Consider the following 16,256-nt stretch of genomic DNA (forward strand, 5'->3'; position numbering starts at 1 on the left):
TCTCTCTCTCTCCCCATCTCTCTTTGTCCCTCCCCCACCCCTACTCTCTCCGTGGAATAAATAAATCTTTTAAAAAAGGTATTGCTAAACACAAATATTACATATTAAGGTGCTATCCTCATTAAATAGATTAAAATTAACTACTCCTTTCCTGTTCTCCCACTGCATTTTGTATATATATTGTCTTATTTTGCATATATGTATTTAAATATTTTATTTTATATTTACTTAAATATATTTATTTGTTTTGTATGTATACAGTGTCTGTTTTTATTAGCTAGGGAGCTCCTGACAGGTAAGGCCAGTATTATCTCATTGTCTTTATCTTCTACAGTGTGTTATATAAGAAACGAGTACTCAGAATATGTATTACAATGATTGGAAATCACTCACATCATTTAGCCTACTCAACGCATGTTATGTGTCAGAGAATAAGCAATGAGTGGTACAAAAAAATCTCTGCCCTGAGAGCTTGCATTTTGGTAAGTAAAATAAATACATTAAATGTAAGGTCTGTTAGCTGGTTAAAAGTTCTATAGAGAAAAGTAAAGACAGCATGTTGGTACAAGATGGTGGCATTTCAGTTTCCTATGGGGAGTTAAGGAAAGGCCTGAAAGGAAAGGAATTTAAGTTAAGCTAAAGACTTGAGTCAATACTACAAGAAGTGGTGGACAAGCCTTGTCTTTACCTGGGGGAAGAGCATCACAGGGAAGGGGTAGCGAGCTTAAGCACTCTGGGGCCGGCCCGAGGCCAGTACGTGGGGAACAGAGTGAGCAAGCGGGAAAGTACAAGGAATAAAGGCCACATCAACCGGGCCTGCTAGGCTATGGTTCAGGACCTTGATTTTGACTCTGAGTGACATGAGAAGGCTTTGAGCAAAAGGGTAACTTTTCTGGCTTTCGAGTTTGTATTTGGCTGCAGAGGGGCAAGAGCAGAAACAAAGAAAACAGTTAAGAGATGGATGTGGACACACTGTTGGAGATGCCTGTTAGACATGTAAATGGAAATACTAACAAGATAATAGATATGAACTCAGAGCTCAGGAGAGAGATCCAGGCTGGAGATATAACCCAACGGTGGTAATTAAAACATCGAGACTAACTGACCTCACAGGTGATGAGTGTAGACAGAGCTCTGGGGTGCTCCAAAGTTAAGGTGTCAAGAAGATGAAGTAGCAAAGGCTAGTGCTGGGCACTAAAGGAAAATACTTTTATGAGAAGGGAACTGCAAATAACAAATATTGCTAGGAAGTCAAGCAGGAAGACATGAGGACTGAGAGCTGGCCCTTGGATTTAGCAACATGGAGTTTAACAGGGACTTGACAAGAGCTGATGGGGAAGCCAGATGGGAATGGGGTCAAGGTACTTGGAGGAGAGGAACTGGAGACACTGGTAGGGAGGAAATGAGTCATGGGAAGGTGCTTAAGGAGGGTGGAGTCAAGAGGGTAAAAACATCTTTCTTCCCCCCAAGAATGGAGAAATAGCCTGTTTGAGGGTGATGGGCATAGTCAAGTACAGGGATAATGTACTTGATGTTTTAAGAGGGACAAGGGAGAATTGTTGGAGTAACATCCTTGGGTAAGGCATGGGGGTGGGGGAGGGGCTGGCCGCAGCTCTTGCGCTGGGCATTCATTCTGTCCAGAGGAGGGACAGGGAGGACAGAATAGGAGGCCACAGATGTTAGTAGAGGAGTAAATGTGGGGAGGAAATTAATTATCCAGGAGGATAATAATGAGTTCTTTCCATTTTACAATCTTTGCAAGATGTGTATTATTATATACTTTCAGAAGATATTAAAAGAAACAATTCATGCGGACATATGGGCTTCTCTGAGTAATGCAGTGAGAGCAGTTTTAAAGCCTACTCTACAAGCTTACTCTAGGGTCAGGAGCGACCTCTAGTGCTTCATTTAGGTCATTAATTTTTTTCTTGTTTTCTTGCTCTTGAATGTACAAAATAGTACTATCCACATTTTATATTATTTTTAAAGAAATGATTACAATTCACAGCTCAGTTTAGAAAAATCCAGGCATTTGAGTAAAATAAACCCAAACCATCTGCAGTCCAAGCTGGAGTTGCTATTATCATTATTTTCTCCTGTAAGTATATCATTCTTTGCCAGACTGCCAATATATATGTTCATTCTGCTTCTTGAACCAGTGGTTTTATCAAACCCAGAGGAAGGACAATTGGTGGGTCACTGCTGATCCAAGACGGAGCAATTCTTTCAATGCTACACAAAGTACAAACTCCTCATATTTTTCATTCCTTGTTTCCCTTGATCTATGGTTGTCACTGGGTTTCCCCTCTGCCTGGGATGTCCCCTCACCCTGCATTAATTCATTTTCTTAGGTGAGTCTTTCCTGATCTTCCAGACTACCATAAATGTCCCCTATTATATAATCTTACAATGGCCTCTGTGTCTGCCATTCCCCCCAACTGTAATGAAATAGCCGATTTTGTAATGATTGTTTAATGTCTGTTTCTTCTGGTAAATCATGAGCCATGTAAGGGTTAAAGGCTGTGTCTGGCGTTTTCACCACCATCTCCTCAGCACTTAGCTCAGTGCCCAGCACACAGTGAGGACTCAATAAATACCTAAATATTGTATCATGCGGGAGACTCTTGCCATGCCCCTTTCAGATCCCACTGCAGAAGAGACTGCATTTCAGAAGTGGATTTCTAGCTCTTGAATGCAATTTGCAATTGCTTTAGGTGCACCTGTAACAGACAGAACAACTTGTTAAAAAACTATTCCAGCTACTCTTTCAGTAGCTCAATTTAAATTTCTAACCGGCAAAGCAACTCTTTACAAAGAAGGCTGAATCCTCGGATGTGACTCAGAACTTATCCGACCATTCTTTTTTCCCCAAAACAGAAGCAAGGGGAAGACAATAAGATGCAAATAGAGAGGGAAGTACAGTGCAGCCATATCCATGACCTTAATCCACACAGTGTCACTTATTCTCAGATTTAAAAACATTCTGCCACCTACAGGACTTAACTCAGCTGCAGGACCACTAAAATGGACATGGTGATAGTGTTTACCTGCCATTAGGGCACCCCAGCCTCATCTTTAGATTCTTTCTGAGAACTTCTACTTAACACCAGAGACGGGTAAGAGTGGAATGGCTGGTTGTGAAATACCACACCACAGTTCCTTGGATTCAAGACACATGACTTGGATTGCAAGGGAACACAGTAAAATACTCTGAGCCGGAAGTTGTCCAAGTCTACCTGGAAAGCCTGTATTACGCTATCTTCTGTCCTTCTGCCCCACTTCTTGGTGTTAAAATTTTGATGTAGTCCTTTCAGGGCCCTGGAAGAGATTCTCTTCTATTCATTGACCAAAGGCAGGATTTTTCTAAAATCATAACTTTTTAACATTTTTATGTAGGCATATATAATGATTAACCCTACTCAATAGGAATTTTGTTTATTCTGAACACCTTCTGATTAAATCATCAGAATTAATACACATCCATACCTATATCTGTGGCAATGTTTTCTCAAACTCCGTGTTCCTTCCTCTTCTGGAGCTCTTCCCCCTATGGTTTGTGTGGATGGCTCCTTGTCATCCTTTGGGTCTCAGAGAGGCCTAAGAGAGGCTTAGCCTGACCACCCAATCTACTTAGTCCACTCTTCCTTTCCTCTTTTTTGTAGACCCTGTTATTTTCCCACACCATTTATCGCCAAGTCCTAATATATTTATTGTGTCCATTCATCAATTTTGTCTATAGCACTAGTCTGTGAGGTTCCCAAGAACAGGGACCTTGTTTGTTTTGTTCACTTTTGTATTCCTAGAGCCTAATTTCTTTGACGTATAATATGTGCTCCCTAAACAACTGCTGAATAAGCGAATATTTCCTTTGTCGTTTCACTTATACTTGTTCCTTCTACTGCACTTTAGTTCCTGTTATTGCATTGTACCTCCCTGGGGGATAGGAGACAACTACAATGCTCCTTCCCTACATCACGGAGTACCAAGAAGGCAATTCCCTTGTTGAGAAGCCGAAGGCTTCTCCTGGGCGGCTGTCACGCACCCAAAGGTGTACAGTAATTCTATTAGTGATAGCCAGTTTGCGTCAGGAGAGCTGTCAAAAATGTTTTTACAGTTCCACTCACGGTTCTTGGGCACCCAAACTGCGAACTACTGCCATTACAATTAGGTGACAATTAGCACGGCGTTGAAGTGTGCGCGCGTGCGTTAATTTGCATAACGAACGGAGGCGTCCTACACCGTCTCTCTAAAATGAAATCCAGATGGATAGACACATCCTTCCTTCCTTGCGCGCCAGGAAGCTGAGCCTCCTGCAGCAACTCCTCTGCCCAATGGGGGGCGGCAGCATCCTAGTAACTCGCTGCCCGAAGATGTGTAGGTGGGTGGAGAGAGATTCGCGTTCAAAGTCTTTTTGACGCTACCCGCTCTCCGTAGCTCCTTAGCCCGCTTGAGTTTCAATGCGCGTTGTTGTTTGACGAAGGGAGTCCTATACACCGCCTGCTGCTCTCCTGATCATGGCTTCTCCGAGTTCCTTCACCTACTATTGCCCTCCATCTTCCTCCCCTGTCTGGTCAGAGCCGCTGTACAGTCTGAGGCCCGAGCACGCGCGGGAGCGGTTGCAGGACGACTCGGTGGAAACAGTCACGTCCATAGAACAGGTGAGGTGGCCAGACTGAGCGAGGCGCCCACGCGGGGACTTCTGGGAGCGGGAGTCCCGTCCGCGGGGCCGTAGGCGTGCGGAACTCACCGGGGAACTACTACTCCCACAGTGCACCGCGGTGCCTCCTCTCTGGGACGCTCGGGGCTTCCAGGCTTGGTTCTGTTGAGGAATGGAGCGTTTGTGGGGCCAGGTTGGGGAGGGGTCGTTATCAGGGTTGGTTGGGAGGGGAGGATAGTACCTGGGTCCTTTCTGGCTAAGGAAGCGGGGAGAATCGTGTTCTGTGCCTGGTGGACCAAAGCAGCTCGGGCGGGTCTGACAGCCCGTTTCATTTGGCCGGGACATCGGGAGGTTTTCAGATGGATAGTGCACTTTCCTCACCTGCTCGCAGTTTTGGGACCTAGAGGGGATGAGAAGCGGCCAGACTGTGGTCATGCCATTCCAGGGTCTGTTTAATTTCTGTCCTACACTGCTAGGTGTAGGGCCTGCCTTGTGGATGGGCATTTTAATAGTCATTCAATCGAGCGCCAGCAGAGTATTGGACACAATGTTAAACGCTGGAAATACAAAGAAATAAAAGTTTCTGACCAAGAGCATGGCACAGCCTGGTTGAGAAAAACAGTACTGTCTGGAAAGCGCTACAATAAAATCATACATTTTTAGACGATTTGCCGTTCATTCACTGAGGCCTCCAACCTGTCACTTTGAAAAGTGCTTGAGGAATGAATAGTGAACTCTTGTTTTTCTTTTCATTTTCCATTTGGAATTGTTCCCAGGATATTGTGGAAATGTTTGCCCATCTGTCACTAGAAGTGGTTGAGATGATTCTTTTTAGTACTAACAAGTAAGCATCAGGCTTTAGTACTAACAAATAAAATAAGATCTCTTAGTAAGATCAGTTCCCAGGCTTAACCTCAGAGAAACTTGCTTTGACTTTCATACCTGAACTTGAAAGCCTGCATTTAGGCAAAATTAGTAATGGTAGTTATCATATTTTATATTTGTGATTATGAGTATAATTATAAATTCATAACAAAAAGCAAGGACTTGAGTACACAGTTATACACGTAGTAGCCAAAAGCACATTATAACTGGAGATTAATGCTACATGGGGTTTAACCCTTACCTTTTGAATCTAGCTCCCCAGCTTAGTTAGCCTACCAGTGTGTCTACAGAAGTTTTTTGTAAAAGATTGTGAAGAAGTCTCCCATCAATGAAAAACTTACAGGATCTTTGCTGTATTCGTAAGTGACAGACTGTAGAGTTTATTCAGGTCAAGCCTTTTCCTTTTCATGTGGTATAAGACTATTGGGTCACTTTTTATGTAATTAACTGACCCAGCAGATAAGGATATGTACAGAATACTGGTGGAGAAAAGGGAGTCAGAAGCTGGTCTATTAATTTAGAGAATAGGATGGAGACTTCCATGGTTAAAGGAGCAAGTCAAAAACAGGAACATTATCAGAAGTTTTACTGATCTGCTCTTTTTCTTCTACTACTTTATTTTTTTGAGCCAAGTGTCCCTGCTTAGTTCCTGCCAGGAAATACTGGCACTTTTATTTTAAATGTCAAGGCATAATAAGTGATGCAAAAATGGATGCAACCCGATTCTGGGCTGCCAGAGGGTTAGCCAAGGCTGGGTGCTGTTATAGGGTGTGTTTCAAATCTAGGCCTAACTATGTGACAGATAGTAGAGCATCTTGTTCATCCTTTCCATGTCATTCTTCCAGTTCACGTTTTAAAAGTCTGGGATAAACCATTCCAGAGAGTAGGAAGATGATATAGTATCTCATACAAATGGTTACTTCAGTGGCAGCACTACTAATAATCATAGTAGTATCCATTTACTGAGCCCCAATTCTGTGCTAAATGCTCTCCATACATTGTGTCACTCAATCCTTTTCTATTTCACAGATGAGAAAACAGGCTTAGGTACTAGGTGGGTAGGTTAATGATGATATATACTCGTAAGAAGTACCAACCTTGTCTGGAGGAGTTGTCTACAGAAGACACTAATTATTCTTTTGGTTCTGTCCGTTTGTTCATAGGGATTTACTGGCAGGGTTTAATTTTGTGCCATTGCCAATAAGAACAAATGCTTATCTCCTGTTCCCTGTCTGATTATCAGGAGACTGTATTTATTTATTTATAGATTTTGTTTATTTATTTGACAGGGATCACAAGTAGTCAGAGGCAGGCAGAGAGAAAGGAGGAAGCAGGCTCTCTGCCGAGCAGAGAGCCGGATGTGGGGCTCGATCCCAGAACTCTGGGATCATGACCTGAGCCGAAGGCAGAGGCTTTAACCCACTGAGCCACCCAGGCGCCCCAACTGTATTTATTTGTTAAGCAACAATTTGATAATAGGAATGAAACCTGTAAACAGTGTAAGGAGCCCTTAGCTAGGGATTCTTCTGTTCTATTCATTCACGTTTTTATTTGTTCAATACATACTTGAGTGTCTTCTGTGTGCCGGGCTCTGTTCAAGACACTGGACATAAGGCAGTAAACAAAAGAGGCCAAGTTAGTGCCTTTATGAAACTTTTCTTCTAGGTCAGGGAGGCAATCAACAAAAAAGGGGAAAAAAAACTACGTATCTTATCTATCTATCTAAATCTTCATCTGGCTGTCTGTCTGATTTTAATAAGAAGTGTTGTGGAAAAAAAGGAACAGGATAAGAGAGATGAAGTATGCCAGGAATGGGTCAGGGAGGAGCAGGAAAGGTTTTTATATCAGGCGGTAAGGGAGATCATCTGATGATGTGCCTGCCACTTGAGCTGAGACCTGAAGTAAGTGAGGGAACAAGCCGTGCGTGTGTCTGGGGGAGAAGCATTTCGGGCAGAGAAAGCAGCAAGTATAAAGGCCCTGAGGCCTCCCTAGTGCCTGATGAGTGAGTGGAGTGAGTGGTCACTGTGAGGACAGAGGTTAGTAAACGGGAGAATAGGACATGAGGTCGGATCACGTAGGGCCTTATCAACCATTGTAAGTATACTTTCAGTTACCCTGACTGAGATGGGGAGCCATTTGGCTGGATAGCTTTTTGTCACCTCCCCAGATCCACTTTATCCTTTTCCGCCCTGCTCTGCAGTTGTACCCCTAGAGGTGGACCTGCACGGACATGCTCCCTTGCCCTACGGCTTCTGGGTGTATTTGGCCATGGGGCGAACTGATAGGGAGTGAGTGAGATTAGCGTACTAACTCCTTTCCTGACAGATTGTGTGGTCTGGAGGCAGTCTCTAGACTTGAAGTCACGACTCTTTGCAGGCACCTTTCATTGGAGCTCTCGGGCACCCTCTCTGCTCCTTCTCTTCACACTTTTTCAGGCCTAGGTGGAGATCGGGTACCCTCTGTGTTGCCTGCTCTAGGGTACTGCACTCTCTCTTGTGGTTTCCCTACACCTGCCCACACTTTTGTAACTAGTTCTTTTTTAAAAAAATTAATTAGTTAATTAAAAAAGTAAGCATCTAATGTATTATTAGCCCCAGGGTTACAGGTCTGTGAATCACCAGGTTTACACACTTCACAGCACGCACCATAGCACATACCCTCCCCAGTGTCCAAAACTACCCCCCTCCCAATCCTCAGTTTGTCTTGTGAGATTAAGAGTCTCTTATGGTTTGTGTTAACTAGTTCTTTGATAAACTCTCCTCAAATCACCCTCTTCGGATGGGCTATCTCTTTCCTGCCAGGAGTCAGACTGGTCCACGATTTGAGAGTTTCAACCCAATCTGACTAGCATTTTCACAGGCCCATGTCGGTCACTGTTGGGATTGTGAGGAGGTGAGGAAGGGTGCAGGGGGACCTGCTTGGAGGCTGTTGCAGTACTCCAGGTGATGGATGATGGCAGCTTAGCTCAGGCTGTGGTGGAGGAGATACTGAGCAGTGGTCGTATTTGTAAAGATTTCTGCCTGGACAAACTGCTTCCCGAACGGCTTAGTGCTTGGAGAACCTTTTACAACTCTAGAAAACAAGATGTGGTTGTATTCCTTTTTTGTGCTATCTGCATTTCCCCTTTTGCAAATGCTCTGTGATTCAGACTGGTGAGTTAATACCAGCACAGTCTCAGAGGTAGTAGGTTTGCCAAAAACTGTTGCTTACAGAAGGTACGACTCCTGTTTTTCTTGTAGTTTGTCCTTAGAAACATGGGCAAAAGTCTCCTCCACTTGAAGTGGCATGAGATCATTAGACAGCATTCAGTTAAATGACAGTCAACTGTGAGGAGTATCTGGAAGGATTATTAGTCTTAGTCCCCGCCCTCAAAATTCTTTTCTCTTAGAGAGAAAAAAGAATATGCCAGAGGCAACCACAGAATGATTTACAAAGGCGTGTAAGTAAGTGCTACATTATGATTGCATTGCGCAAGGGTGTGCGGGAGTGGAAGCCATATGTTGTGGGCTGAGGTGGTCAGGACAACTTCATGGAGAATGTTGGCTTGTAAAGAATGGAATTGGTGGGTAGCCATTCCAGTCAGAGGAGCTGTTAGGGATGAAGACTCCACCATCCCGGGCATGGAGGGGGCTGGTTGGCTGTGATAGGAAATTAGGTCAGTTGGGTGGGTGAAGCCAGTGGAGTTTGGGGTGGGTGGTGGAGAGGGATGGAGACAGGCTAGGGAGCTGGCTTCAAGTGTTGAGCATTGTGCCACTGCAGCTCCTGACGGAGGGAACATCAGGGGTCCAGGAATGAATCCTGGACACCTTCTGTTGACTGATTTCAAGTTATAATCTCTGAAAGATTATTAAATGGAGGTGAAACAAGTCACTAAATACTATCAAACTTACTAGTTTTTTGCTCTTCTGATGGAAGGGACCAGAGCTCTGCTTGGTCACACAGTCAGCAAGCTAGCTCTGGTGAATTGGTTTTGCTTTATTGAAATTCAGCATGTATCATGTTGCTCAACTCTAAGAGAATTCCAAATATCAAATTTCCCTCAGTTTTCCTATTAAAAAGTCCAAAAAAAAGTTTTTTGGTCAACTTGAAAATACACGTACTTTTAAATGTGTAAACAAATCAAATGCCTACCTACAAAATTTAGATTTTAAATCTAGATACATGTACCTTTCTAGGATCGTACACTTTGTAAAATCACACTAATTTAGAAATATTGTTTTTCCTCTTTATTTATAAAAAATTTTTCTCCAAAATCTTCACATACATCTTTGACCTTAGTATTTTTATCTTGCTGGAGCCACATTTTGGGTCAACCAATGTATTTCTCAAGACCACATTTCTTGTTTTTTTGAGATAAATCCCTTTTGAATATGGTTAAGCATATTCTATCCCAAGTTATAGGCACCTATTTGTGTAACATTAGGACCCTTTTACAATGTGTCCAGTTGGTGTGTATCTGTGATCACCACAACTTTAACGCGTCCAGTTGGTATCTGTGATCACCACAACATAACTGTTTATTTACTCTTTAAAATGATCTTTAAAAGGATTTACAGTGGCAATTTAACATGTAGAAGTGTGAGTTCATATCTCAGGAATAATTGCTAAATCTGTGCTTAATTTGTCATCTTTCCTGATACCATCACCTGATACCATCAGCTTACCTCTATCAGCAACCAAAACAAACTGACTGAGGTTGTTTTAGACTGATTATATCAACCCCAACTGGTATTTTCTATTTAAAATAAAGGATTAAAAGAACCCCCTATAGGCAGATGTACATTGTAAGGATTGCTTATAAAGTGATTTGTTTTTCCTGAGGATTTAAAAAAAAAATCCTTGCCTTATATTTAATCTACTAATGATTCTTTTCCTGGATCTTCAGCATTAACATGAGTGTCAGGCAGCAAATCCACTTTCTGGAAGGGTCCTCCTCTGGGAGAGAGGGGGAGATATTGGAAGAAGGGATGTGGTAGTTCGTGATATAAAAGTTGGTGTGTCATTAGATCGGCCTTATTTATTTATTTGCTTTTAAAGATTTACTTATTTGACAGAGAGAGACAGCGTGAGAGGGAACACAAGCAGAAGGAGTGTGAGAGGGAGAAGCAGGCTCCACACTGAGCAGGGAGCCCGATGTGGGGCTCCATCCCAGGACCCTGGGATCATGACTGGAGCCAAAGGCAGATACTTAACAACTGAGCCACCCAGATGTCCCTAGATTGGCTTTATTTTATTTAATTAATTAATTTATTTTTAAAAGATTTTATTTATTTATTTGAGACACACACACACACAGAGTGAGAGAGGGAACAGAAGGAGGGGAAGCAGGAGAGGGAGAATCATGCTTCCTGCTGAGCAGGGAGCCCAATGCGGGGCTCAATCGCAGGACCCTGGGATCATGACTTGAGCCAAAGGCAGATGCTTAACCAACTGAGCCACGCAGGCGCCCCTAGATTGGCTTTAATAGACGCTGTGGAAGAAAAAGTACCAAATGCATGAGTTGCTTTTTACCATTTACCAGAATGGAAATTATTCTGAGCTTCTGACTGGCCTTATTCTGTCTGGTATTAGTTTGGGGCTCCTGACAGTTATCAAGCTAAGTTCTTTAGGACCCCAAACAGGCTTGTAGACATTTATAGCTTCTGGGGCCATCGTTCTTAGGTATAAAATAAGCAGATGTGACAGAAGGTGAACACTTAATTCTTTAGATTCTGAGGATCCCATTCTATTATTATTAGTTTATTATTTTTCTATTAGTTAAGCCTTCGTCATGTGCACATTAACAGAAACCAAACCAACTGAGGAGATGGAAATGTGGACACCAGCAGGAACCAAAGAACTAGGGACTGGGGAAAAGACTAAACTAGCTGGCCTCAAAGAAGGGGGACCATGGACTGATTCAAACAAATGGAGAATTGCAACTGCCACTACTAGCTCCCAGCATGGAATCTGAAGATAGAACCAAAGGCTGGGGTTTAGAAGTTACTGCAGATTGGCTAATACAAGGCCCTGTGTGCATCACCAGCAATTTCCAGTCTGGATTAAACTGGCAGTCCAGACTGTGGACTGGAAATGGGGAAGGGATTCCAGTGTGGAATTGCAGATTCAACCAAGGGCTAAGGACTGGGGGTGGACCGACCAGTAACCCTAGACTGGAAAGCTAGTCAGATGGGGAGCTCCACCGAGAGCTCACCGGCAGCCCTCAGAAATGGCGAGAAAGACTGTGAACTCAGAAGGGTTTGCAGGGCACCAGACTTGTTTCTTGCTGTCTCCAGATGCCACCAGTTTGCTTTGGATCCCAGTGCTGCCACCGAGTCTGTTAAAAGACCAAAATTCAGCTGAATAAATGGGCAGATCTAATTGGCTTTATTTTTTATTTTTATTTTTATTTTTTTTAAAGATTTATTTATTTATTTATTGGACAGAGAGATCACAAGTAGACAGAGAGGCAGGCAGAGAGAGAGAGAGAGAGAGAGAGAAGCAGACTCCCTGCTGAGCAGAGAGCCCGACGCGGGACTCGATCCCAGGACCCCGAGATCATGACCTGAGCCGAAGGCAGCTGCTTAACCCACTGAGCCACCCAGGCACCCCTCTAATTGGCTTTATTAACCAATTCATTAATCGGGCAGCATCCCATCTAGCAAGTAGAAAGGAACTCCAAAGGGCTACAGAAAGGGAAAGGTTTTTTAAAGGCACACAGAAGGGGCGCCTGGGTGGCTCAGTGGGTTAAAGCCTCTGCCTTCAGCTCCTGTCATGGTCCCAGGAGATCAAGCCCTACATCTGGCTCTCTGCTCCATGGGGAGCCTGCTTCCTCCTCTCTCTCTCTGCCTGCCTCTCTGCCTACTTGTGATCTCTGTCTGTCAAATAAATAAATAAAATCTTAAAAAAAAAATAAAGGCACACAGAAGAAAAAACTTATTTTGGGTGAGGTCCCCCTTCCCATGGTAACGTCCATAGAGAGGGCCCATGAGACAGGTTACCTTATTGGCACTGACCAGAAAATTCTTGACTGGTTAAGATTACTTTTCTGGGGGAGGGGGGGCACTGGGTGGCTCAGTGGGTTAAGCCTCTGCCTTTGACTCAGGGTCCTGGGATCGAGTACCGAATCTGGCTCTCTGCTCAGTGGGGAGCCTGCTTCCTCCTCTCTCTCTCTCTCTCTCTGCCTGCCTCTCTGCCTACTTGTGATCTCTCTCTGTCAAATAAATAAATAAATTCTAAAAAAAAAAAATTACATTTCTAGGGGAGATTGAAAGTGCAATTAGGTTAGGTATTAAGTCCCAGTTCAGTGACCTAGCATAAGTGACTTTATTTTGGGCCTGCAGTTCTCCTTTTAACATGATTGTTGATTTTTTTTTTAATCCCTTCTCCTCTTGATGGACACTTCAGCTATTTCTGGATTTTGGATATTTGGATATTATTTTGGAGATTTGGATATTAACGGCTATAAATGCTACACTCTCACAGAAGTCTTTTTATGAGCATATGTTTTCATTTCTGTTGAGCGAAGACCTAAAAGCGGAGTTGTTGGATCATAGGGTGGGTGTATGCTGATTTTTATAAGAAACTGCTATCCTTTTTCAGAGTGGTTGTAAATTTTATAGCCTCACTTGCATTATATAACAAGAGTTCTGGTTGCTCTACAGCCTCGCCAACATTTGGTGTTGTTGGTTTTTTCAACTTTAGTCACTCTGCCGGTGGTTGTGGGTGGTATTGTTAAGGAAAAAGCTATTTGTGACACTAGTAAAAGGAAGTCTCTATTCAAGACTTTATTACTACAGTGACTTTTGCTTAGGGGAGAGAGATTGGGCTCAACTCTGAATATGACAAGGGAAAGTGGGGATTTATAGCCAAGGAGCAAGATGGAGGGATTGCTGGATGGAAACTTTCCAAAAGGAAGGGTCAGGCGAAAGAAGGAATTCTGGCTAAGCCAATTTCATGGGCTTCCTCCTAAAGGCAGGCAGCGTGAGCTGACATCACTGAGGGGAGATGGAGGATGAGGAACCCAGTCAGAGACTGAGGATGATCAGATATTAAGGTTGGGGGATTCTGGCCAAACCAGTTTGGTAGGATTCTTGCTAAACTTTAGCGATGCAGACATGGCCACAGAAGTATAAAAGTCACTGTTTAGTTGGGATATGGATGCACTGTATGTGTATCTGCAAATGTATTTGACTTTTCAGAAATCTTTTTTATGCCTAGATACAGTAGTCATGGTGAAATTTGGGTATTAAGTTTTTTGTTTTGATTCTTAATAATTCTCTCCAACATTTTATTATAAAAAATTTCAAATATACCGAAAAATTGATAGCACCTGTTTACCGTCTACCTAACCTTCGTCCTTCATATAAACTGTTAAAGGATAAATTTTAAAAGAGGATGAAATCAAGACTCATACAAATATAAAATGAACACATCAAAGATTTAACTCATGGAATTGATAGGATGTGATAACCAGTTCAGAAGAGAACTCAATGTGCCACACATTCACAGGCACATAAGGAATGCTGAGGTGAAATTACAAAGGCATAGCAAAATTAGTCAGTATAAATTCCATAATCATTAACTGCATTTTACCAGATACCATATGCATATCTATGGGTAAAAATATTTGCATAACTATCAGTTTTCTACAAATTAACTTCTGCATCTATGGAGTGTGAAACAGCCTAGATAAGGACAAAAGAGGAGATAAGCCAAGACACGATTTTGTGTGTGTGTGTGTGTGTGTGTATACATACATGTGTATATATGTATATGCCAATATTTTTTCCTGAATCTGATAAGATAATAAAACATGCATTTCTAAAGAATATTCTTCTACATAAGGACAATAACATCACACCTAGGGAAAAAAAAAATTCTATAGTATCATCTAATATCCCATTTAAAATTTTTAAATTTCCCCTATTGTCCCAGGAATTTCTTTATCTCTTTGTGTGTGTGTGTTTTGAACTAGCCTCTTGTTACTTTTTTTTCTCCCAGACTATTTAAGAACTTTGAAGAGCTAATCCCTTGGGACTACGTCTTCTAGTGACTAATCCCGGTGGCCTTTCTTATAACATTTCATATAGCAGTGTTTCTGAAACAGATCTGATGCTTTCAGCTGTCATCCTTCTCCCAAAAGAGTCATATCACTTTCATTAACATGGTCATGAGCTGTGTGCCCTGTGCCCAAGGGAAATGAACCTATGGACCCTTTGCTATATATACAAAAGAAAATTACCTGTTGTTATGGGGCTGTTAATCAGCCTTTGTATTGTACCCGGTTGGTGACTGCCTTGCCTATTGGCGTTCTCATGGGAGAGATTGACTAGAATATAATAGTCTGTTCCTTTGGGATGGAAAGGAAGCATGGAAATCCAAGATAAAATGAGAGCTCAGGGAGAGTGGGCATGGTTTAGAATCCCTATGCAGTATTGAAGCTGATTTTTAAAAAAGAATTCTGATTTGAGAGCTATATTCAGAGTTTTCATGACTGAGGTAACTTTGTTTTTTTTCATGCTTAATGTCAGTTCTCTTATGTTTAAAGTGAGAATTTGGGGGCACCTGGGTGGCTCAGTGGGTTAAGCCTCTACCTTTGGCTCCGGTCATGATCTGAGGGTCCTGGGATCAAGCCCCGCATCGGGCTCTCTGCTCAGCAGGCAGCCTGCTTCCCCCTCTCTCTCTGCCTGCCTCTCTGCCTGCTTGTGATCTCTTGCTGTCAAATGGATGGATAAAATCTTTAAAAAAAAAAAAAGTAAAGTGAGAATTTTGATGAATTTTTAAAAAGGAATTTAGTTATAGATCTTACCTATGGATATTAAGCAGTTGTTATGACTGCCTCCCTGAATTCTATCAAGGTTAAATTTTTAAATCTATTAATGTATTAGAGGTCCCCAAGACCACCTCTAGTTGGTTCACTACAGGGATTCAGAGAACTCAGCAAAGTTGTACTCATATTTATGATTTATTACAGCAAGAGGCTACAAAGCAAAATCAGCCAGTGAAAGACTCATAGTGTAGTCTGGAGGAAAACAGACAAAAGCTTCCAAGGGTCCTCTCCCAGTGGAGTCACATAGGATGTACCTAATTTCTTGGACGTCAGATTGTGACTACCCATGCAAAGTGTTGCCTACCAGAGAAGCTTCTCAGAGGCTTCTCAGAGGATCATGGTTTTTACTGGGGGTTGGTCACATATGCACCTTCTGCCTAGCACGTCTTAAAATTACAGACTCCCAGAAAAAAGTAGCTGTTGAGCATAAATAAGGTTTATGCAATTTCAGCACAGTGAGCCATGCATCAGTTCTTGGGATGGTGGGGACCCTCCCAAGTTCAGGTTTCTGTATATCAGCCAAGGGTCAACCATTCAAGCTGGCCTTTCTAAGGATGGCAGGCTCATACCTGTTATGGTAACTCCTTTGTATACAACTAACTTTCTTCCTTTCCTTCTGCTCCACAAATTGGAGCAAAGAATGCTTGCATCTTCTCGGTAACAAACTTACTCAGATTTTATATAACACTTGGCAGGCCATATGGGGAGAAGGGAAGGCAAAAAAGGATGTTGCATGTATTGGAGATGACTTTGATTTTCTCCTTGCCAGATGAGTTCTTTTTAATTTCTATATTAACTCATTACTATGTGTCAAAAAAAATTGCAGACTTATTGCTAAGTATTATTTTTAAAGTTGTACTCTAGAAACCATACTGTGTGCTCTAAGGTGATCTTTTTCTAAAA

At 42.4% G+C, this 16,256-nt stretch overlaps 1 protein-coding gene across 1 annotated transcript in view; it reads left to right on the plus strand.

The window, feature by feature from the left end:
• The first annotated feature begins 4,456 nt into the window (after positions 1–4,456).
• FNTB (farnesyltransferase, CAAX box, beta) overlaps positions 4,457–16,256 on the plus strand; it is a 64,984-nt gene continuing 53,184 nt past the window's right edge. The window contains exon 1 of the mRNA XM_004738935.3: positions 4,457–4,658. Within this exon, the coding sequence (XP_004738992.1) occupies positions 4,515–4,658 (144 nt within the window). The 5' untranslated portion in view covers positions 4,457–4,514. The remainder of the gene's footprint in view (positions 4,659–16,256) is intronic.

The sequence above is a fragment of the Mustela putorius genome, unplaced genomic scaffold (genome assembly GCF_011764305.1).
Source record: "Mustela putorius furo isolate JIRA1106 unplaced genomic scaffold, ASM1176430v1.1 tig00000129_pilon_pilon_pilon, whole genome shotgun sequence".
NCBI lineage: Eukaryota > Metazoa > Chordata > Mammalia > Carnivora > Mustelidae > Mustela > Mustela putorius.